This window comes from Falco biarmicus, chromosome 6 (genome assembly GCF_023638135.1).
Source record: "Falco biarmicus isolate bFalBia1 chromosome 6, bFalBia1.pri, whole genome shotgun sequence".
In the NCBI taxonomy this organism is placed as follows: Eukaryota; Metazoa; Chordata; class Aves; order Falconiformes; family Falconidae; genus Falco; species Falco biarmicus.
In genome coordinates this window covers 65939930-65963954 of record NC_079293.1, presented here as the reverse complement: position 1 = coordinate 65963954, position 24025 = coordinate 65939930, and the positions used below count along the sequence as shown (strand labels likewise).

Genomic DNA, 24025 nt, shown 5'->3' with positions numbered 1-24025 from the left:
GTGTCAGATAGCTTGGGCACTAACCACTGTTGGGTTTGTGCGTGAATTTAGGCTAATATTAGAGAATTATTGCAGATGTGTGTGAAATAGCCTGCACACCTACCATAATACAGTTTATCGTGTAATTCTTCTCCCTTAATGCTGCTGGATTAGCAGATATCAAAGTTAAATAGCATTTGTGGAAGAAGAGTATAGTATAGAAGTGCTCTATCACTTTTCCTTTCTTCCCCCTTTTCCCTATATTCATTGACAAAGGGAAGAAGCATGCTATTAAAAAACTGCCAGAAAATACTGGGTCCTCTTTATTCATATTATATTTGATTTATTTATGCTAGCCTTCATGCATCCAGTTTTGATTTGGCTGAACCAAGATCAGTGTCTGGAGTTCGTCTTAGCCCGCTGGATCATGTGAGTACTCTGGAAATAACTCACGCAATACTGACATATGTGTATCGGTAGCGTTAGGGAAAAAGAATGGTTTGACTACATTGGGGAGAAATGGAAGCCTGTTGTAATGCTAGTCTGAGACTTATAAAGTCAGTTTTGTCATTTTTTTTCTCCCCCAAAGAAACCTGAAAATAATTTTAAGTATTTAAATATTGCTGTACTGCATTGTAATTCTAAGTGACATTAACAAGAATCAGAAGATGGATACTTGAGTCAGCTTTCTTGTGTAAAATTACTAAAATATAAAAAGTTCATGAGCATCAACATGAGCCAGCAAGGTGCCCTTGCCACTAAGAAAGCAGCTAATGATATCCTGGGCTGCATTAGGAAGAGTGTTGCCAACAGGTTGAGGGAAGTGATCCTTCCCCTCTACTCAGCACTGGTAAGGCTACACCTGGAATACTGTGTCCAGTTCTGGGCTCCCCAGTTCAAGAGAGACAGGGAGCTACTGGAGAGAGTCCAGTGAAGGGACTGGAGCAAGGCTGAGAGAGCTGGGAATGTTCAGCCTGAAGAAGAGAAGGCCCACGGGGGGGGATCTCATCACTGTATATAAGTACCAGAAGAGAGTGTGCAAAGAGGGTGGGGCCAGGCTCTTTTCAGTGACAGGACCAGAGGCAGTGGGCACAAACTGAAGAGATGGTTCCCTCTGAACTTTAGGAAACACCTTTTCCTGTTGTGAGGTAACGAAGCCTTGGCACAGGCCACCCAAAGATCTTCAATAGCTTCCTGAACATGGTCCTGGGCAACTGGCTCTATGTGGCCCTGCATGAGCAGGGGGGTTGGGCAAGATGACCTCCAGATGTCCCTTCCAACCTCTACCATTCTGTGGTTGTGTGATCAATAACTTGAAAGTAACTAGGTTGATTGTGATTTCTGTTTGACTTATACGTCTACAGTATGTAGTGATTGTAGTTTATTTAAAACCAAATAAAGGTACTTGTAAGAACCCCTTTTTGCCCCTCTGCGAAAGTTTTGAATTGTTTTTGATTTATAAGTATATCTACCCTTTTAGGTTTTTGTATATTTAATCTTCACGTATAAGATTGTCATGATCGTTTGTTTAGTACCTGAGAAAACAGAGCATGTTAAAGCAGTTAAGTATGCTTGCTGTGTATATTCTTTCTTCAAGACAGTAATCCAAATGTAGCATTCTTCAAAAAATTAGGGGAAAAAAAATCCAAGAAATGTTATTCTTCACTAATTTTGATAAGGTAATGATATGAATCAAATTTTAAAAATTCTGACTGTATTTATATTTAGATTAAATGTATCTCAAGTTGGATTTAAATACTGGTGTTAATTTTTAATTTATCGTGTGTGTGAGAGTGGAAAAAAACTATAGAGAAAACTACTGTTAAGACCAATGCAAAACCAGCCTTTTCTGCTTTACCAATGGAGATAAGTTAGTACACTGTAAATGAAGAGCTTGTATTAGTCACGGTGGTTGTGGGGGAGTAGATCTCACCTCTTGGCTATCTTCAAATAACACGAGGTAGAGCTCTGAAGGATCAAACTGGAGAATTTCTAATGGATTCTTTATTTTAGGGAAAGAACCTTGATCTTAGAGGGAAATGCACTTATGTAGGGCACAACAAGTTTTTTGTACCAGAAGTTCAGGGGGTTGGTCACATCTTCTAAGGTGAAAGGCAATGACATATATAAAACTAGAACTTACACATTTCTGGATCTGCATGATTTGTCTCAGTGTGATAAGGAATGGTACATACGATATGAACACATTTGAAGTGTTTTGGAAATACTACTTTAGTGCTCAGAAAACCAAATCCTAAAGAATAGATGTGCCTCTAGAATTGTTATCACCAGTCTTTGGCATAACATTTTTTTTTCTTAAATAAGCATACTGCAGATGATGTTAAATGAGTATTTACGAGGGAAATAAATAATTTTTAGTTTAAGTTGCTCTGCTCAGGCTAGTTATTGTTTGTTTTCTGCATCCCTGATTGTTTGCTTTTAAATAGATTTCTATGGTGATAATGGTACAGGTATCTGGCTTGTTCAGTGGAATGGTATCATTAGATTCTGGATATGAAAATGAAAATTTCTTAAAGACCAAATCTATGAAACTTTTATCTGTTCTATTGTGAACTGAACCCTTCTTATAAATAATTTGGGTTGGGGTTTTTTTTTTTTTCTTGCTTATATGAAAATGAATTTACCTGTGCTTTTATTAAAATACCTTTTTTATCTTTGTCACAGAAACCAATACCAGTCACTTTTGCAAAAGATGAAGAATGTTCCATTTCTTTTCCAAAACCTCCTGCTGATGCTGCAGGGGTTAGAAAAGTCAGCAGTGTTCGGGCACGCTTATTTAGAACTTCTCAGGAAAATTCCCTTTCTGCTAAAATGGTTCCTCCTGATCAGAGTAAGAATGTTTTGATATGTATTATTTCCTAGAAAAATAAACTGCATGATGGGTTTTAATATCATTAATTACATGAATTACTATATTACATTAAAGGACCTGCATGTCCTTTCAGGGGACATTTTAAAAACATTTAAATGGCTTTAAGGCAGTTTTCAAAATGTGGTTTCCAAAAATCATACTGACTTTCACTTCTGAAAGTGAGTTGAAAGCTATGCAGGTGCCTTTTTTTCCTGCAAGTTTCTAAGTAATGGAATTTTTACTGGAAGTTTTTGTCAGTGGGTAAAATTAATATTGAATGCTGAAATGTTTAAAGAGATAATGAGATAATATCATCTAAGGAGATTCCTTGATGGATTATTGAGTGTAAAAGGAGGAGCAAAGAAGAATGATATGTCTTGAACAGATTTCCAACTACTTTGTATTTGTTGTTGAGTTACATTAGTGGAGACTTAATAAAAGTTGCTAAACATGGGATTTAAAAGTGATTTTCTTGCACATGGGAAATGACATCTTGGTTTCCTGCACATTGGCTCATAATAAAATGTGCTGGAACTCTGTCTTTAATGAAAGCTTACTTGTAATAATGACAATTCTTACATTGCCTGGGATTGTCACTTTATATGATAAGATTAAAAGTGAGCTATTCAGTTTATTGCAAAATAAGTCTTATGCAAAAAGTACTAAACTTTACTTAATTATTATGTATATGTTCTATAAATATATATTTATATCATGTACCTTGATATGTAGTTTAATCTATTAGCCTTAATAAGTTGATGTTACTAATTGGACAAGTTGAGAACCTAATGTAGTTATAGCCTGAGTTTGCCTCTTCTTCCCTTTGAGGATATTGTAAATGTTTATGTAAATTTTTGTGCAGGTCCTTATCATGTGTACATACCAAGGTACAAGTTTAACAGCTACCTTTTGCTTGTGTTTCTTCATAATATTCAGATCCTGAAATACAATAATTTCTTTCACAATGTATAATCCACCTATCTTTAAAAGGGAAATGAAAATAAAATAGATGAAAGATTAAAATGTTAAAATGCAAAACTGAAAGACTTTAAGAAATTATGTTCATAAGAAGACTTTGACTACATTGCTCTGAATAGTCTCAAGCTTTCTCACCTTTTAAATTGATACAAGCAAATTCTGGTAATGTAACATGACAAACAGTAATTTCTTTTGAGCTCTGTCACGTGTATTGTGTAAGAACACTTCTACAAAATGTGTTCTCTTTGGCTATTTCAGGTGAAGAGAAGCTAGATTCTGAAGAACCAGCTATGATGAATAATCTTTGCAGAACTAATAGTAACTGCTTAGCAGACCAAAGGTCATACACACCATTTAATGATGAAAGTAGACTATTAATTTGTAATGAGCATATCAGCAGATTGGAGAGGGAAGACTTCCTGAAAGGGACAGCAGGAAAACACTTACTCCATCTGAGAAGAGAAAGGTCAGTATTGCTTGGGTATGGTAATGTGTGCTTTCTGCACAACCCTCTTCCTAGATAGTAAATTGTGCAAGTATCAAAATGTTTGAAATTGATGGAATTTGAAGGTAGCACTATTTATGCATTAAAGCAAAATTTTGTTTAGATCATTAGGAAAAAAAACCCCTGTTCTTAGGAAGTTTCTACACTTAGAAGACTAATTTGTCCAAAAATTGTTAGTAGGAAGTTGTTTGATATGAAATAACTTTAATTTTGTTTGATTGTTAACATTTCAAAACTAAGCCTTCTAATGATTGAGTATAGAATACTCAAGTTTGAATTCAGTGTCCTTGCTTTTACGGTTCAAGCCTGTTTTAAGGTGCTGTACATTCTTCCTTTAGCTCCACAGATGAGTAGAGCCATGTTTTCAGTTCTGGTATTGGGGAAATATGTGGTAATGCACAAACCCCAGGCTTAAACTCATTGGCAATAGAGGCAGAATATTTCTGTGGCTTTGCATTTTTTTTCAGTTCATTTTTTTTTCATGACCTAACAGGTGAAAGAGAGTAATGAGACTTATGTGCGTGCAGTCTGTTTTTACTGAACCTAGGTTATTACATCCATTCTGTAACTCACAATTAAGTCCTTCTTTTTTCCTTCCCCCCCCCCCCCCCCCCCCCGCCCCTCCTTTTGATTCAGATCTGAATTCTTGCACAGTGAGGAATAGTCTGTGGCACTATGCTCAGTAGGTGTATTGGTTGCTGCATTAGTAGATGGATGAACAACTGTTTTGTGCTAGTAACGTTCACAGATCTGACAGTCTCTACAATAAAGAATGAATAAGAGTTTATTTCCAAAACATGTCCTATAAACACTTGGTCACTATTAAATATGTTTGCCAGTAGGTATATTCTTTCTACCATGTTTTTATGCTTAGGAAAAAAATATTTCCCTGGATATTCTTAAGCACCTTCGATGTTAAGGAGTATATTCTTAATTTTATAAAATGAAACGTGTTTCATTTACTAACTTGATGATATTGCTGAATAGTTTAGAGAATGTTGTCCATTGAGGCTGTTACAGCAAATGATATGTAGCAGTGCTATTGTAGCACTCTGAAATTAAACTGAAAGCAGGATTATTTTTTTTTAAAAAAAGACATTCTGAAAGACTTGAGACTTGCGGGAGCAAAGAAGCAGCTTCATAGATATGGAAGGAGGGAAAACAAGAAACTAAGTCCAATGCCAGTGATGAAAAATTTGGGTGAAGGAAAGTGCCAAGGGGAATGTTTCAGTGCAAAATCATTTTCTCCCATTAAAATCAGTGACCCAAAAGACTTTTTAGGTAAAGGCTGTATGGATTATCATACTACATCAGTTACTGTAATTTGACTTTTATTTAGTAAAGGTGTGGTGTGAAGTACTTCGGTGTTGCAGTTGAAATGGGTAGTTAGTTAATGGTATCCAAGTGTTTCTAATAAGAAAAGGTTAGTTGATACTTCTGCTAAATGGAAAGCGTGGCCTTCCTTCTGAGTCTTAAGTTTTAAACTTGCAGGTATAATTGAACAGTTAACTCAGTATACATCCTTGCTATCTTTTAAAATTATATGCTTCTCCATTATAAGCTTGAAAGGTCTGCAAGTTTTTGATTTGGGGATTTTTGTTACTGGAGCTTTTTGTGATCACCCATTCATGTGGCATTGTGTACTGTAACAATTGAGTTTTCTGCTAGCCTGAACCACAGAATGTCATGATTTACTTTGATTACCTTGGTAATTTTTGAGATTTGATATATTCTTAGGAACAGGCGAAGAAAAGCCTATTACTGAAAAGATTGCTTATTACAACATGAAGTCTTACAGGACTTTTTCAGTTCAGTTTCTCTGTGTGAGAGGAGTTTTAGAAAATACAAGAAGTTGAAAGGGGAAAATTATATTTTTTCAATTTTATATTTTTCAAATATCATTATGCATATTTGAAGAATAGGTTGTCAAGGCTCATTTTCTGTAAGCTCCTCTGGTTTAATTTCTTTATGACCTGTTACTTATTTTCTGACTCTTAATGTGATAGGTAAGATACTAATGATTCTAACCATAAAAGATGGAATATTAATGCATGTATCTTGTCATACCCATGTTTGAACTAGGGAGAGTAATACTAGAGACAATTGAATTTCACCCATCACTGAAATTAGATCTCAAATTACTGGCCTTAAGATAATAGAAAAAATGTTTTCCAATCTTGTTCTGACTAGTTTTCTCCAAAATAGAAGAGTATAACGTAACATTCTTCCCTCTTTCTGTGTTGAATGCAAGATCTGTATTTTTGCATGGGGCATCTTTTCCTTTGTGGTGGTTTGGCCTGTCTGGATATCAGGTGCCCACCAAAGCTGCTCTGTCGCTTCCTCTCAGCTGGGCAGGGGAGAGAAAATACAACAAAAGGCTCATGGGTCAAGATAAGGACAGGGAGACCACTCACCAATTACTGCCATGGGCAAAACAGACTTGACTTGGGGAAATTAATTTATCACCAATCGAGGCAGAGTTGGATAGTGAGAAATAAAAAGCACATCTTAAAAGACGTTCCCACCCCCACTCCTCCCTTCTTCCTGGGTTCAACTTCACTCCTGATTTTCTCTACCTCCTCCTCCTCCGAAGTGGCGCAGGGAAATAGGGAATGGGTGTTGTGGTCAGTTCATCACACATTTCTGCTGCTCCTTCCCCCTCAGGGGGAGGCTCCTCACACTCTTCTCTTGCTCCATCATGGGGTCCCTCTCACAGGAGACAGTTCTCAATGAACTTCTCCAACATGAGTCCTTCCCATGGGCTACAGTTCTTCATGAACTGCTCCATTGTGGCTCTTCCACTGGGCACAGTCCTTCAGACACACACTGCTCCAGCGTGGGTCCACCTGTGGGGTCACAGCTCCTGCCCGCAAACCTGCTCCAGCCTGGGCTCCTCTCTCCCGATGGGTCCACAGGTCCTGCCAGGGGCCTCCTCCAGTGTGGGCTTCCCACGTGGAAGGGTCGCAGCCTTCTTCAGGTGCATCCACCTGCTCTGGTATGGGGTCTGCTGTGGGCTGCCGGTGTCTATCCATGGCGTTACCCTCCATGGGCTGCAGGGGGACAGCCTGCCTCACCGTGGGCTTCACCAGGGGCTGCAGGGGAATCCCTCCTCTGGCACTTGGAGCACCTTCTCCCACTCCTTCTTTGCTGACCTTGGCGTCTACTGAGTTGTTGCACCCGCAAATACTCACTGCTCTCTCTGGCTGCAGTTGCTGTGGCACAGGTTTTTTTCCCCTTTTAAATACGCTATCCCAGAGGTGCTACCACTGTTACTGATGGGCTCGACCTCGGCCAGTGGCAGGTCCCTCTTGGAGCCAACTGGCATTGGCCCTGTCAGAGTCAAACACAGGGGAAGCTTCTAGCAGCTTCTCACAGAAGCCACCACAGTAGCCTCTCTGCCACTACCAAAACCTTGCCACGCAAACCCAATACAGCCTTCCTCTGTGGGTTGTGCATGCTTTCTGTGTACTTGAGACAGAGCTGATTTTTTGCTGATGCTGCCTGTGCTGCTTTATACACTTGTATCAAGGATCACTGACAACATTTAGGTGCACATATGGCTTAGAGTACCAAACATACCTGTGATGCTGCAATATGCACAAAAATAGTACAAAATCCTTTCACTTCACTAAAGGACAAAGATTCCTCATCTATATCAGCCCAAGCAGTTCATGTCATCCTATGACTGAATGGCTCTAGGTAATCTCAACTTCTCTCATACGTTCTAACTCATTGCTAAGACTTGTGCCAATAAACACACTGGTTCAGTATTTGCATATGATACTACATGTCAGGCAGACTTTAATCTATATTCTTTTCTGAGTTCAGAGATGTCGTTTTTCATCTGACAAGGCAGTTAGAAGATATTGCAGACTTATTGTTCAATGTAGTTTGTTGAGTTTGGCCTTGATAGGAGTTGTATATAAAAAGTTCCAATACTATAGAGGGGTCATTGCAGTAACAGAGTTTTGGCATACTTTCTCAATGGAATGTGTTTACAGGTTATAGATGATTGCTGTGAATTAGATTGCATCTTATTCTATGTCATAAATACCTGAGGCATCTTGTACGAAGTTAAAGGATAGTTTCTATTTAAAGCACATTGTATTCAGGAATAATAGGATGAAGGCTTAAAGAAATGTGAAAACTTTTATTACCTGGAATCCTGTCATTCTCCATATGAAGCAGTTGTGTCAGCCTTGATTCTCTATCCCAGTGACTTAAAATCCTTGGAAGAATTAAGCAAGAGGATTATAGAAATAGTACACTTCATACAGGAGAAGGTGCATGAGTCTTCTTACTCCCTCTTCCCCACAGTTCCTATATATGTTCCAAAATATAATTTCTGTATAAAGCTGTGTTTTTTCTGTTAACGATGAAACTGTAAAGCATGCCAAAATAGCATTAATGGCAGGAACCTGCCATGCTATTACATTTATTTCAAAGAGAACAGAGGGAATTTTTTTATTCCAAGAAGAGAATTGCTCACTTTCCATCTCAGGTTCTTGTGTCGTCCCAAGGACTGATGAAAAGAATGAACAGTGCTAATGAAATAACTACTGCTTTATAAAGATACTGGAGGGGAAAAAAGAGAAAAGACCTTTTTGAGGGGAAGTGATTTGTCATTTTGTTTGCAATTCTGTTTTTCAAATAACCATCTAGTTATAATAGAATAGGTATATTAATTGATGGAGATTGAATTTATTGACACGCCTCAGTAAAGCAAGGAGCAATTTCTAACAATCATAAGGAAGCTAAGTTTTGATTACATCTTCATTCAGCCATTGTGCCTTGCCATCTATTGTGATTGCTATAGAAATGAAACTTCTAAAATGTTTTCTGCATTCATATATTTCAACAGAAGTGTCAACAGCGATGGCAGATTTGCTGATGAAAAGCAACAGTTTCCCTGGTGAGAAAAGATGATTTTTTAAATTTTTTTTTTCTCCTCCTCCTCCAATTTCTCAATATTCTGAAAGCTTAAATGTCATTCCAAGACTCCTTAGAAAGATAGGTGCCTTCAGTGAGGAAAAGCTTGGTGGCAAACAGTTGATTCCCATGTGGCCTGCAGTATGTTTTTTTTTTTTTTAAGCAATTTCTGTAAATAGCTACAAAAGTATTAGAAGGTGCTATAAAGAAGAGATACTATGCACTGTTTTCTGTTGCTGTCCTTATTAAATGCCTGTTTGACAGAATTCTTGAGAGGTATTCATCAACTGCTTCCATAAGATTAGTTTCTCTTTCTTGTGCTGTTTAGAGTTTTGGAATGCTTCAATAGAAAATGATAAAAGCAGGGGACAAGTGAATACTGGAAATCACTTCTGCTTGATTGCTTAAACTAGCTTCACATCTGTGCCCAAAATATTTTTTCCTTTTCTCGTCATAGAAGAGGATTCCTACAGAGGAGATAATTTCTTTTCTGAAGGGAACATCCATTGTGTTTTGCTCTGGATGGATATTTGAAATGAATGACATGATGTGGATATTGCTTTGTTGTATGGTTTAGCTGATACTGCTGTAGATTCTCCAGACTTCTTTCAGGATTTCTGTTCTCTTGTTTGTGTATTTTTGCAACTTCTAGAGTTCTCATAAAGCCACAGAAACAGGAAATTAATCTACTAGCTAATCTTTATCTGTTTCTGCCTCAGTTCCACTAGCTATTGAGACCACTAATTTAAGAAACAAACAATCAAGTGGTGGGAAAGCTTTCACAGGTAGACCTTTCTACAGTGTTATCCAAAGACAGTAACAACACCTGTTCTTCCCAGATGGTGCCTGGTTTTGTATAGAGTTAGGTATACCAAGAGAAGATTGGGCATGAAGAATTCTTTTTTTCCAGAACTTTTCGTAAACTATAGATATATCTCTAATATCTATATACTTTATATAGACTATAGGTAATGTATCTCTCGTTTCTTTACTTGTGAAAGAGAGGGTGGAGTTTAGGCTCATTTTTACTGCCTACTCCAAAGGGAGTCTTTCTACTCTAGTCATTAGTTTCAGGATAAGGTCATTGGTCTCCAAATCTGGGAGATCAAGGTCGTGAGAGTCCTTATTACCAATTGAATGGGAATTCTATGATGGGAAAGTGTACCATGCAAGGGGTAAAGAAGGAATGCCAATTCAGTCTAGGTAGGACTATAGTGCCAATGGATTTAGATTGAACTTTTGTTTGGAATGGGAATCCTCATTCGAAATTGCAGTTAGGAAGATGAAGCTGTGGTTTTCAGACCCAAATATATTTAGGTTAGCATTTTCAGTGCTTTTTATGGTTAGAATTAGGCTGTTGGTTGTCTGCTTGCTTAAAGATACACTGGCACAAATGGATAATGTTTATATTTTCTGTATTAGGCAGAAGATGCAAAGACTGTGAAGAATAAAAAGGACACAGATACAGTTTTTTCATCAACCTCTATTATTCTTGTAAGGCATACTATTTAACATGTGTCTTCATCAACAGCCTGTATAAATAGAATACTATATTCTTTTTATTGCTGGAGCTGTTGTAAGTAATGGACTATGGCCATGATTGCATTTATAGAGGAATTGTTATTTGCTCATCTTTAGGAAGACTCAAGAGTGTACTTGACCTATTTGTCAACATACTTTTGCAAATTATGTTGCCTTTCTATTATTTATACTTGATCTTATCAGTGGTATCCGTTATAGTCTCAGTTGTAGTTTTCAATCCCTTTGTTTTTGTCTTTTCTGGTGGTGTTACTTATTATATAATCCTCTACAGCTCCTGAAATAATTTTAGGATATCTATATTATCAGTTTTTCAACTATTTGCATGCTTTTGAAAAGCTTCATAGCTGAGAAACAGGACTGACTAGAAGTTGTGTAATTGGTTTAATATTCTATATTTCTTTTAGTTGTCCACAAGTAATTTACTATGTTATGTTTTCAAAGAAGAAAATTGTCTTTAAAAATTGAGCTCTTACACTAATTCTTTTTTCTTTAAGGCACATGTGTTATTTATTTCCACATTGTGTTTGTATCTACTTTGTCTGTGAGAGGACATCATAGAAAGGAAAGTTCAGTGGTAGTTGAGCAAAATAGGGACATATTCTCTTAAGTGTCTCAGTGAAAGTCCATTCTTTGTCTAAAAGAATAGAGTGCCTTTCAAGTGCTAAGTTACAGATCAGAAAGAAATTGCTTGGTTTGAAACAAGACAAAACCCACAAAAACATATTCCGTACTATTCAACCAATGAAAGACAATACAGAAAACTAATTCTGATGTCCTTTTGGCAACATAAAAGTTCTGGGTAGTATAATTAAATAGGAATAAATGGGTTAATGAAAAATGCAAATGTTAATTGGCATATGGAAAAATTAATTTCAATAAGAATGAATGATAACACAAAATACATATTTTCCTCATTTTGCCAAAAGCTAAACCAATTCCTATTAGTCGCTTTGGCAAAAATACTAGGATGTTGTTTACACTTACTTTCAAAGTCTGCAGAGCAGTATCTTGTTATTAAACTCAGTAATTACGGTTTAGAGTTAGAACTGTCTTGTTTCCTGATTGCTGAACATGGTGGGAAAATGGTAGCAGAGGGCTTATGTTCTAAAGCAGTGGTTCCTAAGCATTGTGTAACTGAACATTGCCTGGGGAAATCAGTCACACTCTCTGTCACTTGCTCCAGGTCCGCATCTGACTCCCCTTCTACTTTGCCTTGGGGTTCTTGTACCACCTTGTCCCTAGCTGCTGACTCAGGGTTTGCTGCATCATCCTTCTTGTCCTGATTCCCAGGATCACCATTAGTTCCTTTTGACTTTCTTTAGAGTTGCCGTCCTCTTTGAGATGAAGCTGCTGAGTCTGGCTGTGCCCTGATAAACTTAGAGCCTTAAGGTATCTTTGCATGGTGCTCCCCAGTGCTCCTGCCAAAAGACCTGGTGGGTAGTTCTGACTAATATAGAAAAACCGTAACTGGCATTCAGTATATAAGCAACCCATTGGTTGATATGTCAGAGGGTTGTGCAGCTGTCCAGAAGCACCTTGACAGGCTGAAGAAATGGATTGACAGGAACCTCATGCAGTTTAACAACAGCAAGTGTGAAGTCCTGCACCCAGAGAGGAACAGCCCCAGGCAGCAGTATATACAACAGTGTATACTGGGGGCTGGCCAGCTGGGAAGGCAGCTTTGTGGAAAAAGACCTAGAGGGGTTCTGGTAGACGCTAACTTCACAGAACAGCTCAGGTTGGAAGGACCTCAGAAGATAATCTGGTCCAATCTTTTGTGGAAAAGGGAGTCTATATGAGTTTATCTGGCACTCTGTTCATTCGTATCCTGAAAACCTCCACCACACTTGGAGTGCTGGGTCCTGTTCTGGGCTCACAGTCCAATAGAGATATGGAGCAGCTGGAGAGAGACCAGCTACTAAGATGATAAAGGGAGTCCTTTTTGCAAGGAAGGGCTGAGGGAGCTGTGACTGTTTAGCCTGGAGAAGAGAAGGCTTGGAAGGGGTCTTATCAACATACAAATACCTGAAGGGGAGGGTGTGTTGTGACACCCTCATTGGTTGTGTGATGAGCTCTTCCTTCTCCCCCATGACAGGCACTTGAAAGAGGAAAAAATATTTCCCTGTGACTGCTCCTCTAAGTGACTTATTGGCTGTGTATACTTTCACAACATATCCTTGCAGCTTGTCTGTAGTCCGTATAGAATTTGGGAATCATTGTTTGAAAGGAAGATACACAACTGCTTGAATAGCCAAATGATCCTTGTCAATAGAAGGCATGCCTTCCTGGATACTGCTAGCATTAGAAATAAACCCAGATTGCAGTGTAGATGTCACACTCAGAATGTACATGTCAGTAACATCTCAAAGAACAGTCTTTCTAAATGGCATATGTGTTTCAGGATTATCTGCATTTGGGGGAACTGAGCTCTTAACTGCTCTGAAAGAACACCTTTGTGCCTAGTAGTCCTTTTGATATTTCTGGTTTGCCTGAGCAGGCCCTCAGGGTCTGCTTAGCATTGCTTTAAGTCTGTTATTCTTACCACTTAATGAAACATCTTGATTTTTGGGTGTAGATACATCATGTCTGGCTTTCCAATGCACACAACATATGTTTGTAAAATCAGATGTTCAGTGCTTGTATTTATGTATAAACAGTCTGCATCTTTTACTTATTGCAGTGCCTAGGCTGGTTTTAGAGCCTTGTGTAAAGGTAGAATTTGCTCTCCTAGATGTTTGAAGGCCTGAAAATGGGGATCCAAAATAAAACCTGTAAAAATGTGAGTCACATTTTTGGGTTTCAAATTAACGAGAAGAAAGGAAGTTTGTGGGGGCTGAAGGAGGTGGAATTAAGGAAAATACATTGGGGAGAAATTGGGCGACAATTGGAGGAAAATGGAAGAAAAAAGAAGAGCAGGGGAATGCATCACGGTGAAAAACATGAAGGCAGAATCTGAAGAACTGCAGACAGGGCACCCCAACAGCAGTCTCTATGTGCTTGAGGCATTGAGAAACTTTCTGGTCACTGTCAGAAGACACTGAGCAAGGTGGACTTTCAGTGTGACCTATTATGGCTTTTGTATATTTTTGTTGCATAAATGGCTAGTATACTTTTAACTTAAGTAGGACTGGTTTTGTTTACCTTATCAAAATAAAGACAAAAAAAATAAAAGGGCTGTAAGGACAAACAATGAAACTGTCAGGGGCTTGGATTTGCTTACGTGGAAGGAACTTAGAAGATTAGAAATATTCTACAGATACAGAAAATGCTCTGCAGATAGAGATGTGTAGAAATTGTGTGCTCATAATTACAGTTTTCTGACTCAAGAAAAGGGCAGCGAAGAAATAAAAGGGAATTGAGAGTCAGTAAACACAAATACGGTAGAAAATTATTTAAAGATAAACTTAATGCCGTCCCCCAGCCAAATACTACTTTACTTTAGGAAATGCTACTAGAAGTTAGCAATGAGGCCAGTGTTTTATTGAGAGCACATGGATGATGAGAGATCTTTCACATGGCAGTAACACAGACTAAGGCTTCTTATCAGGAAGGAACTTCTGAAGAGGTTTTTCTGTGAGTGTCTGCTTGCCAGTTTTATGTTGTCTTCTCATACGCTATAAAGAGGTAGTTGAAGACAAGCTTTTAGACTAATTAGACCATGTTCTGTTTCATATTTTTATAAAATGTATGTAAACATATGTTCTGTAATATTTAGTGTTGGAATTTATGCAGGTGACGCCTTCAGAAGGCAGCATGCTATGCGTTTTTCCAAGTATGTTCTAAGTTACCTTTTCTAGTTTAAATATTGCTGATGTTTGAGTTTTATTACTGTTTGGAATGTTTCGCATGGAGCTGACTAAGAGAAAATGGTGTTTGTTAGTCAGCTTCATAAAGGCCTTGGACATTAAGCCTAATATACCTTCTATTTCTGTCAGTGGAAACAGTTTGATTCTTCTGATGTCTTCAACCACCCCTCCCGACCCCAAAGAAGCTGCCTTAAGCAGTCATGTGGAATTTGCCAACAAAAGATATCTTTAAATACAAAGTTAAGGGTGATCTGCAGAATTATGTTATCTACCGGATCACAGAGTTGGTAATTCGTTTTCATTTCTTTGTTTAAAAATGGAAAAAAAATCTATTTCCAGACACCGGGTAGTGTCTACTTTGTATGCCTTCCTCACAGTGTTTACCCAAGGCACGCTATGGACTGTCTGCATGTGAGTAGCTCTCTCCCTTTGTTAAGAGTATGTTCAGATTCTGGTTTACATGCGATAGTCCCAGTTCCTATCTCTGCTTCAAGTGAGGGAGCCCACAGATTCCGTTTACGTGGGTGCAAGAGAGGAGGCTCGTAATCTCTGACGGAGCAGAGTCGTGTGAGATTTTGGCATGTGCAGAAGCAGATGGTATGAAATTTATGGCCTTTTCCATATCCATTGCCCTTACCTTTTGCTCATTCCCCATTATTCCTAGTCTTCTCATTGAAAACTATCAGAGCCTTCATCCTTTTTTGCAGGCAGTTATGCTCCCTTGTTCTTCTCCCATATTTTCTACTTTTGCCTCCCAAAGTTATAAGAGTATGTGGGTGTTACAAGAACCTTACTGAGAGGAGAGGGTAGTATCCAGAGGGGGATGCCTTCAAGTCTGACAATTCAGAAAAGGTGATTGCGTTCCCTTTTCTTTCTAGTTAGGCTTTGCTACCTTGCTGATCAAAGGTGCTTGTTAAAGACAATTCTGTAGAGCAGCATTGACTTCTTAGTATCAGGCCATGTGTCCTTAACTGGCAACTAAATTGTGGGTGGGGCACCAGGGCTACATCTGTACTAATGATTAATAAAAATTAAACGAAGGAATCTCTGGCTTTGTGGCCAGCTGCTGTGACATGGGTTATGTTAGTACAATGAAAGTATTTTTAACCCCCTCCCTGCCAAACACAAAGTATTGGCTGGGAACGCCCCTACCTGTGCTTGTCTGTGACCTGTGCCCAGGCATTTGTCAGGGAAGGTACTACCTTTCTTGGCACAGAACTGTAGCAGGGACCATGCTAAGGGTCTAACTGTACGGAATGGCGTGGCCCAAAATGCAGGCCCATTGCCAGAGTGTTTCACAAGTAAAGAGGTAGCCAGATTCTCAGATGTTTAAGGCTCCGCAGTATGAGGAAAAAGCCATTCCCCTGTTGGGATCTTACACTCATGTTTGTGAATCAGACCTTGCTTTTGTGTGCAGCTTCTTCAGAGAGAACTAGCCCAGTTCTTTGCTTCTGGGATGCAGTTCTTAGAAATGTAGTTTTCCCTGGAATACCACTGAAGGGTGAGTTTGCAGATTTACCATTAACAAGAGGCTTATGGCAAGAACAAGCAAGTAAACATCTAAATATGCAGAGTTTCTGAATAAATGCTGCTTTCACTTAATCAGGCATGCTTTTGTCAGGGGGAAAATATTGAACATGTGTTGGGTCTGGCTGAGGTGGACTTAATTTTCCTCATAGCAGCCCTCGTAGTGCTGTGCTTTGTATTGGTTGCTAGAAAGGTGCTGATAACACACCAGTGCCTTGGCTGCTGCTGAGCAGTGCTCACATAGCATCAGGGCTGTCTCACTGACATTCCACCCCCCTCACCAGTAGGTTGGGAGTGGGCAAGATCTTGGGAGGGGATGCAGTCAGGACAGCTGACCCAAACTGTGCAAAGGAATATTTCATAACGTATGATGTCTGCTCAGTAGTAAAAGCTAAGAGAAAGGAAGGGGGTGGTGTGTGTGTGTCTGTGTGCATGCATTAGTATGGGATTTGTCTTCCTAGCAGGAGCAACTGCTATGTGTACTGACTGCTTCCTGGGAAGTGGCTGGACATCACCTGCTACTGCAAAGCCTTTGCTTTTGCTTTATTAAACTGCCTTTGTCTTGATCCGTGAGGTTTTTTCAATCTTACTTTGTCCCCACCCTCCTGCTGAGGAGAGCAGTGGTAGAGCAACTTGGTGAGCACAACACACTACTGCAGTGCTGGTTCCCGTGCCTTTTGGAAGTCCTTGTAGTCTGTGTACATTCAAGAAGGCAGTGTTCCTCATAGGGGCTACTATGATCTCCCTAGTATGAGGAGGACAGAGATGATTAGTTGCCAAGTTTTTTCTCTGTAAATCATCAGAGCCTCTGTCAGTTGATTTCTTGATGAGTCCCTTATCAGATGATCAGATTTCTGCCAATTGACTTTGTTTCCAAGGCAACCACTCTCTTGACAAGCCAGTTCCCTTCAGTAGTAAGTAACTTATTTTTTAGAGTAGGTTGATTGCATTTTAACTGCGTAGTTCTCAACAAGATATTGCTGCTCTAAGTTTCAGCCCTACATGAAAGTGAAAAGATAACAAAGAAGCAGAAGTCTCTGTAACTCAAATGAAGTTGGCAGCATTGTAAAGATACATAAAGGGATTTTATAATCTCTTACAAAATTCATAAATTGTACATACTCCCTAAAGATAAGCCTGCCCACCCGTCATTCTCATTTATGTACATGGTGTATTCTTTGTCTGAAAATAATGCGAGTTCTAGCTAAGCTGTTTAATTTATGAGGCTGTTTCCCAAAAGTACAGATAGTTCAGCGAATACCAGCACTACAACAATCTGGTTTCCTACTCATAGATCTTCAAACTGGTTGATACTGGTTTATAAGAAATCATAGGTTCCAACCAAGCTTTTTTTTACATAGTTAAGGCTTTGACATTGTCTTACCCTTCATCTTCCTATGTAGTGTTTCTATCTGATAAGTGTGCGTTCAGGTTACCACATCCTTTGCTTCAGTGTCTTTTCTATTCAGCTACTTCTGTTTCCTATGAAACTTGTAAGATTGTCTTTGTTGAGGTTTCTTGGATTCATCCTGTGAATTTACATTTTAGGAGAAGAGGCACAGACAGGATATAGTTACAAAAACTCTTTTTCTGAGGAAAGCAAACTGAAACATCCATATTCATATAGGCAGATAGTATCATCATGCCTACATATAATTCTAAAGATACTGATTTCTGAACATAGCTGGGTTTGTATTAGGTGACTGAAGTTGTTGTTGTCTTGCTTATCCAGTGTCCTTTCAGGTTATAGCCTTGACTTCAGAGATGGCTGAACCTCATAGAGTCATTTCTTAAATTTATAAAGTTTGCCCGACAAGGTATTCACATAAATGGAACCAAATTTTGATTTCTTTTAAGACATTGGACTGTATTTAATGTGTGCTTAGAAATTCTGTTTCTTACAGATGTCAGTCTTAGAGATGTAAGCACTTGTCTATTTTTATTTTATTTTTTTGAAGCACTCTTTCCCCAGAGGAGTAGGAATTGCCATATATGAGCTGAAATGATTTCAGGATAGTTTGTGTAAGCATTTGGATTTTGGAGCATTTAAATCCTCATGCTGTAAAAAGAAAGTGTTATTCACTGTTAGCCATAATGAAGCAAGTGTTCCTCTGTAATGTGATTGCTTGGAAATTTTTGACTGATCACAGTGAGCTATCCAGTCCCCTTTGTAGGGAAGTGATCTTACAAGAGCTTTGTCTTTTATTCTGTCTCCATCTGTTGATAGGATGACTTACATCTTCTGTCTGGAGTGGCAGATAGGATGTAGGCACCAATCCAGCAAAGCACTTAAACAGTTTAGCTTTAAGCCTTGTAGCAACTACATTAACAGGTTAAAAAAATTGAAATAACACTGCTAACACACTACTGTTGTCTTTAGAAGGAACTTTAGGAGATTAGATTGTACTGGTACGTGTACTTTAAATGCAGTAAGAAGTGTTAAATTAAACATACACTGAGAATGGAAAACATATTAAGACCTTTGTCTTTAGTAAAGAATTTAAAGGAGGAAATATTCCTGTTTAATAGCAAAAGGAGTCTTTAACTTGTATGTTTCCTTTAGATCAGTGCTGCTTGAGTGTGTAGCTAGGCAAACAGAATAGATTTATCACAGATGTATGTAGTAGTTCCCTCTGGGCAAGGAAAGACTAATACAATCATCAGGAATTATGGCATTACTCACTGTTGCTTTACAAAGAAATGACAACATACATGTTTCTTGTACTAACAGAACTAGTGACCACTGCACAGTTAGCAATAGTTCACAGGCAGACCTGGAAATTATGATGTTTACATTAAAGGTTACTAAAGTGCTTGTTTCTTTGAAAAATCTTGTCATTACATCTTTTAAAAGTGTTAATTCTATCAGAAGAAAGCACTGTCCTTGTGAATGGATGTGAATGGAGTTTTAGGGTAGTTGAGTTTATATTCAGTTAATGACACTGGTGATAAAATAAAAATTGGCTCTTGCTGAGTTTAGTTGGGTTCAGCTTTGAGGGTCACTGTACAAGTGGCAATTCTTTAGGTTTTGTGTTCCGTAATGGTGACCTCTTGTGGTGTAAATATGTCAGTATTTCTGAAGGGGCTTTCTGTAATGCACAGTGGAGAAAGTTGTATTTATATGTCAATTTTGAGGAGCAGATAACCTACTAACTTACTAAAATAAGTTATAATCTTTTCCACTTAGTTATCAATATACAGATCTCATACTGAGTGCATATGAAGAAAGAAGCATTTTGAGCACTGTATTCTGATACACTTGGCACGTGTCTATACTATATCTTTCAGTGACCAGATGAAAAAGCCTGGCACAAGTTCATCACGGCCAAGGAGTACAGGCTGGAAGAGAAGAGTAACAGGTACTTCATAAGGCATTTCAATCAAAACAGTCAAATAGAAATAATTTATTTTTTGTGATTCTGAGATGGTTTTATTCTTTATTCTTTGAACAATATTTGTAATTTTTTAAATGGTTTGGGGTTTTGTTGTTGTTGCTGTTACTAGTAAATAGAAACAATATTCAGGGAACTTCACTCTAAAAATGTGTTGATATATTCTCTCTTGTTTTTCCCATATGTAGCCTTAAGAATTTGTCAATCTATTAACACCTTGTTTGCCCATCACTTTTTGTAAACTGGCATGGTTGCACAGAAACTAATAAAGCTATGCCAAGCTGTATTAGCTGAAGATACAGATTCTGATTGCCCTGTAGGGATGCATTTTGCTAATTATACATAACAGATTCTGATTAATATTTCCTCATAGCTGGCATGTTTCATACATGGCAAGTGCATATTTGAGTCTGGTATGGAAACCTGAAGTTTCTACTCTGCTATTATTATGCTTTACTACTATTTTTCTAGAACTGAGAAGTTGCATTATTCTGGATCATTCTGGCAAAGGCTGTAATGAGCTCTGCTTTCATTTCCTTCAGAGGAGCTGACAGTATTTACTATGTCATGGGAGTTAGTATTCTGTGGGACTGTATTTTCTCTTGTTTATAAGCCTTTTAATTTATTTGTGCTGTTGAAAAAATGATGTGTGTTATTAGGATTGTTTCTTTTTATATCTATTCTTTTTAACATTATGTAGCTTTCTTAGTTTGTGCATACTTCACCTTTAATCCCAGAATGAAAAGTGTGATAGCAGTGGGAATTCTCAATCATTTCTTCTCTATCGTGGGCTCCTGGGGGGAGCGTTCACTTACAGATTATTTCTGTTTTCTGGTTTGTGCTTATACTTTCACATTTTTAGAGAGGAGGTAGACTTTTTTTAATATTGATATGTTCGTAGCCACTCAGTATTCCATGAAAAGACTAAACGTGGTAAGTCAGGCAGTACACAGCTTTTGAAAGAACGGTGTTGCTAAGGCTCTTGTATTTACATGCTAAAAACAGCAACCAATAAATGTAGACTGATTAGTGATTTTTTTTTTTGACCAGAATGCAAAGCTGTGGTTAAGACCTATGAAAAACTGAGACAATGAACTTGAACTTGCTGAATTCTTTTGCTTGAGTATTTTTGCTGTTGAACTGTAATCCACTCAATCAGAAAGTTCAAGACAGCTTCTGCAATATTTTAAATACAGCTAGTGTGTAACTTTTCATCAGCACCTTAAAAATCTACCAGGACTGAGACATGTGCAAGTTTACAATTTATTAATGTTGCTTTCCTTTATAATCATAATTCCTGTTCATTCTTATTACTAGGATTAATATCAATTAGTAAAAGCTGATTATCTCTTTTTTTTCCTAGTTACAAGAGATACTTGTTTAAAAAAATATGCCATTGTGTCTTTCAGGTCGTTACATTTTTCTGATGAATGTGAGACAAGTGCAGCAGAGTGGCACAAAAAAATCAGTTCTTTTTGTTCTGAACTAAAAATTGAATGTCTTTTTTTTTCTAGTGGAAAGTTTGGTCATATCTGCAGATGCATACATTAACTATTTATTTCTTGCTTAATAAAGTTAAGCATGTGTGTAGTTAGAAAGTCGGTCCCATCTTTCAGTTTTAGAGAGGTAGCTATGACTTGGAAAGAAAAGAAATAATTAAGTCAGTATGTGGGTTTTTTGACAGGAAGGAACGGTGCAGACTATTCTAGTGTTCTCATTTCAGCTGTGCTCTTACATTACCTGGAGCTGAACTTTCACTTCATTGCAAATGCTGCATAGTGTTTTATTAGTTAAGCTACTCATCGATCTAAGTAAGACTGTTAACTCATTTGATCTAGAAAATAAAAAAGGTCTGCAAAAGAGGTGATAATAATATTACCTAATAATGTGTTCTTATACTAATATGTATATATGCACATGCCAACGATACATAGTTGTTGTATTGACACACCAGTATATTACTTATGATAGCAGCACGTGTTGAAATAGGTATAACTGATAGATACATTCTGTGTAAAATATAGGTAGACAGTTAAAGCTAATGCAGATTAGAAAAAAGGAGTCTGGAATATTTTTAGAGAGCAATGTTTTCAAATAGTCAGGAATTTTTAATTGTTTCACTGTTCCAGGTAATGCTCAGCAGGCTGTAGTTATTTTAAGGTATGAGATACTGTTCTCATGATACAAACCTCTCAATATCAGTATTCTCATGTAGTACAGTGGTTTTTGTGTTTGATAGCGATTATGTTAAGAATTTACATTGTCATTTTAAATGCAGGAGCTAGTAATGAACAGTAGCAGACACTTTCTGACAAATCTGCAACTTAAGTATTTATTCTAATCTTAATGGCTTTCTTTGTGTTATTTGGTGGAGTTGCATGACTTTTATTTTCCTATTTAAAAAAAACAACAACCAACCAACCAAACCCCAACTTTATAAGAACAAAATGGTTGCCTGCAAGAGAAGGAGCTTAACCTTAACTTGAACTCTAAAAATATGCCTACGTGCACCTTGTAAGCAATTGTTAGATCCTTTAAAACTCAAGTTGCGCAGAGACTCTGTCTGTTCAGCTGTAGTGAGCCAATGGTCAAGACCATAGTGCCAGGTGAATGTGAAAAGGTTGTTCAGCAAGTCAGAATAGTTCCCAATGATACTGCAACCATGTGAAAGTCAATCCTGGAATCCATTTTTTAATAAACCGTGTTTCACCAACTCCCATCTCCAGTCTGAAAACAGATACATGCTCTCAGTCTTGTTTCCAGAAGAATTTCAGACCGCTGATTTTTAAGTCTACCAGTTTTTAGCTTGATGTATGCTGATAGGGTTTTTTTTGTCTTTTCGAAGCAAAGTATTAAAAAAGCTGAAGTATTTTTAAAAACTTATCTTTTTGAAGTGGACAAGGTTTCTGATAATGAACAGTAGCTCTTTCTCAAGTCACTGGAGGAAACTGGTTGTGGGTGGCCAAGAAAACTGGGAACTGGTTGCCTTCAAGGTTTCTGACATGTTAACTGGAGGCAAAACATCAACATCTTTAAGATATTTGTAGTTTGCTGTTTATTTCCCAAAATGCCGTGTGAGAAATTGTTTACTGTAACAAAGAATAGGACGGAAACATGCATTTTACAAAAATTTAGCTGAGAAGTTTTCAAAACTAATTGCTTAAAGTGGTTAGAATTGCTAACAGGATTTCCTAACTAGTAAGACCATTTTCCCTAACTGACCAGAGTCAGTTAACCAAGCTTAGTGTAATACTGTGCATGTGTAATAGATAAAATTGTACAATCCTAGAGGATTGTGTGTAGTATGGATATTTTTTAACATGGAATAAGCTGTCACATGAACACAGGGCTAAATGTTGATGTAAAAGTAGTCATTATCTTCCAATTCAGCGATCAAATAAAATATTAATGTCAGCAAACAAAACCAAATCTGGCTTTACAGCACAGCTTTGAGTTTCCAAACATTTATCCATCTACTTTTGTTTAAAACTTTTGTTTTTGAGAAAATGTAAATAAAACCAAAAGCTTGAATAGGTAGAATAACCCACAATATAGCAAAAAGTGACATTTTCAGATTTTTTTTCTGACTGATGAATAAAGTATTTGTAGCTGTTTATTTGTGTAGAAGTTGAAGCCTTCATTGAATATGTACTTTTGTTTTGAATGTATTTTGAAGGCTTAGAGGATGAAACAAGAATAAATGAATCAGAAGAGGAAGAAATCTTCTGGCATAAAAAAATTTTACCAATTCTGCATGAACTGGAAAAAGGTGGGTAACACTGTTCTTGAAAGGGGGTGTTTTCTGTACTGTTTCCTGCAGGAAACATGGGGCTCATTTGTATTTACTACAGAGGAGTAACAGTAGTTGGACTACGTAGCCTTTTATGCTTTCATGTGTTCAGTGACTTTGCAGTGTAAAACTGGCCTGGGCAGCTGTCTCTAGGTGGCCCTGCTTGAGCATGGGGGTTGGACCAGATGGCCTCCAGGGGTCCCTTCCAACCTCATCCATTCTTTGATTCTGTTAAATAAAAATACTGGTTTCGCAAAGATCTTGTCTGATTAAATTACGTTATTTAAACAACATAGCTCTGTCAGCTTAACAGTCAGTGATGAGGTAATAATTTTAAGACTGAAGTGCTGCACGGATTCACTGTTTTAAGCATAGACTGTACTGATGGTCTCAATTAATTTTAGAAAACTTAAGGAAATCTTAATGAAAAATTCCATTTTAGAGTGCTAAATGTCTCAGAAAAGTATGTAATGACCCACAATACTGAAGCAAAATTGAGTAAATTAAGTATCTCTTGAAAGATTGAACTCTGAAATCCATTTTAATGTTTCATTCAAAAGGTGCTTTAGTTGATTTCTATAGGCATTGTATTTATTCGTAAGGTGGGAATATAGAAAGTATTGCAGTTTTTCCTATCAAAATGAATATTAGAATTCCATAATTTTAATGTTTTGAGTGGGTCTGTTGATAATTCAGTAAGTTTTA

General features: G+C 37.6%; 1 protein-coding gene across 4 annotated transcripts in view; it reads left to right on the top strand.

Annotated features, from left to right (window-relative positions):
* ARMC2 (armadillo repeat containing 2) overlaps nucleotides 1-24025 on the top strand; it is a 68002-nt gene that overhangs the window by 5189 nt on the left and 38788 nt on the right. For 2 of the 4 annotated variants that reach the window (XM_056343691.1, XM_056343690.1), the window contains 6 exons: nucleotides 336-408; nucleotides 2665-2830; nucleotides 4088-4295; nucleotides 9196-9246; nucleotides 19427-19497; nucleotides 23207-23299. In XM_056343691.1, coding sequence (XP_056199666.1) covers nucleotides 336-408; nucleotides 2665-2830; nucleotides 4088-4295; nucleotides 9196-9246; nucleotides 19427-19497; nucleotides 23207-23299 — 662 coding nt within the window. The remainder of the gene's footprint in view (nucleotides 1-335; nucleotides 409-2664; nucleotides 2831-4087; nucleotides 4296-9195; nucleotides 9247-19426; nucleotides 19498-23206; nucleotides 23300-24025) is intronic. The other 2 variants (XM_056343693.1, XM_056343692.1) reach the window with 1 other exon arrangement.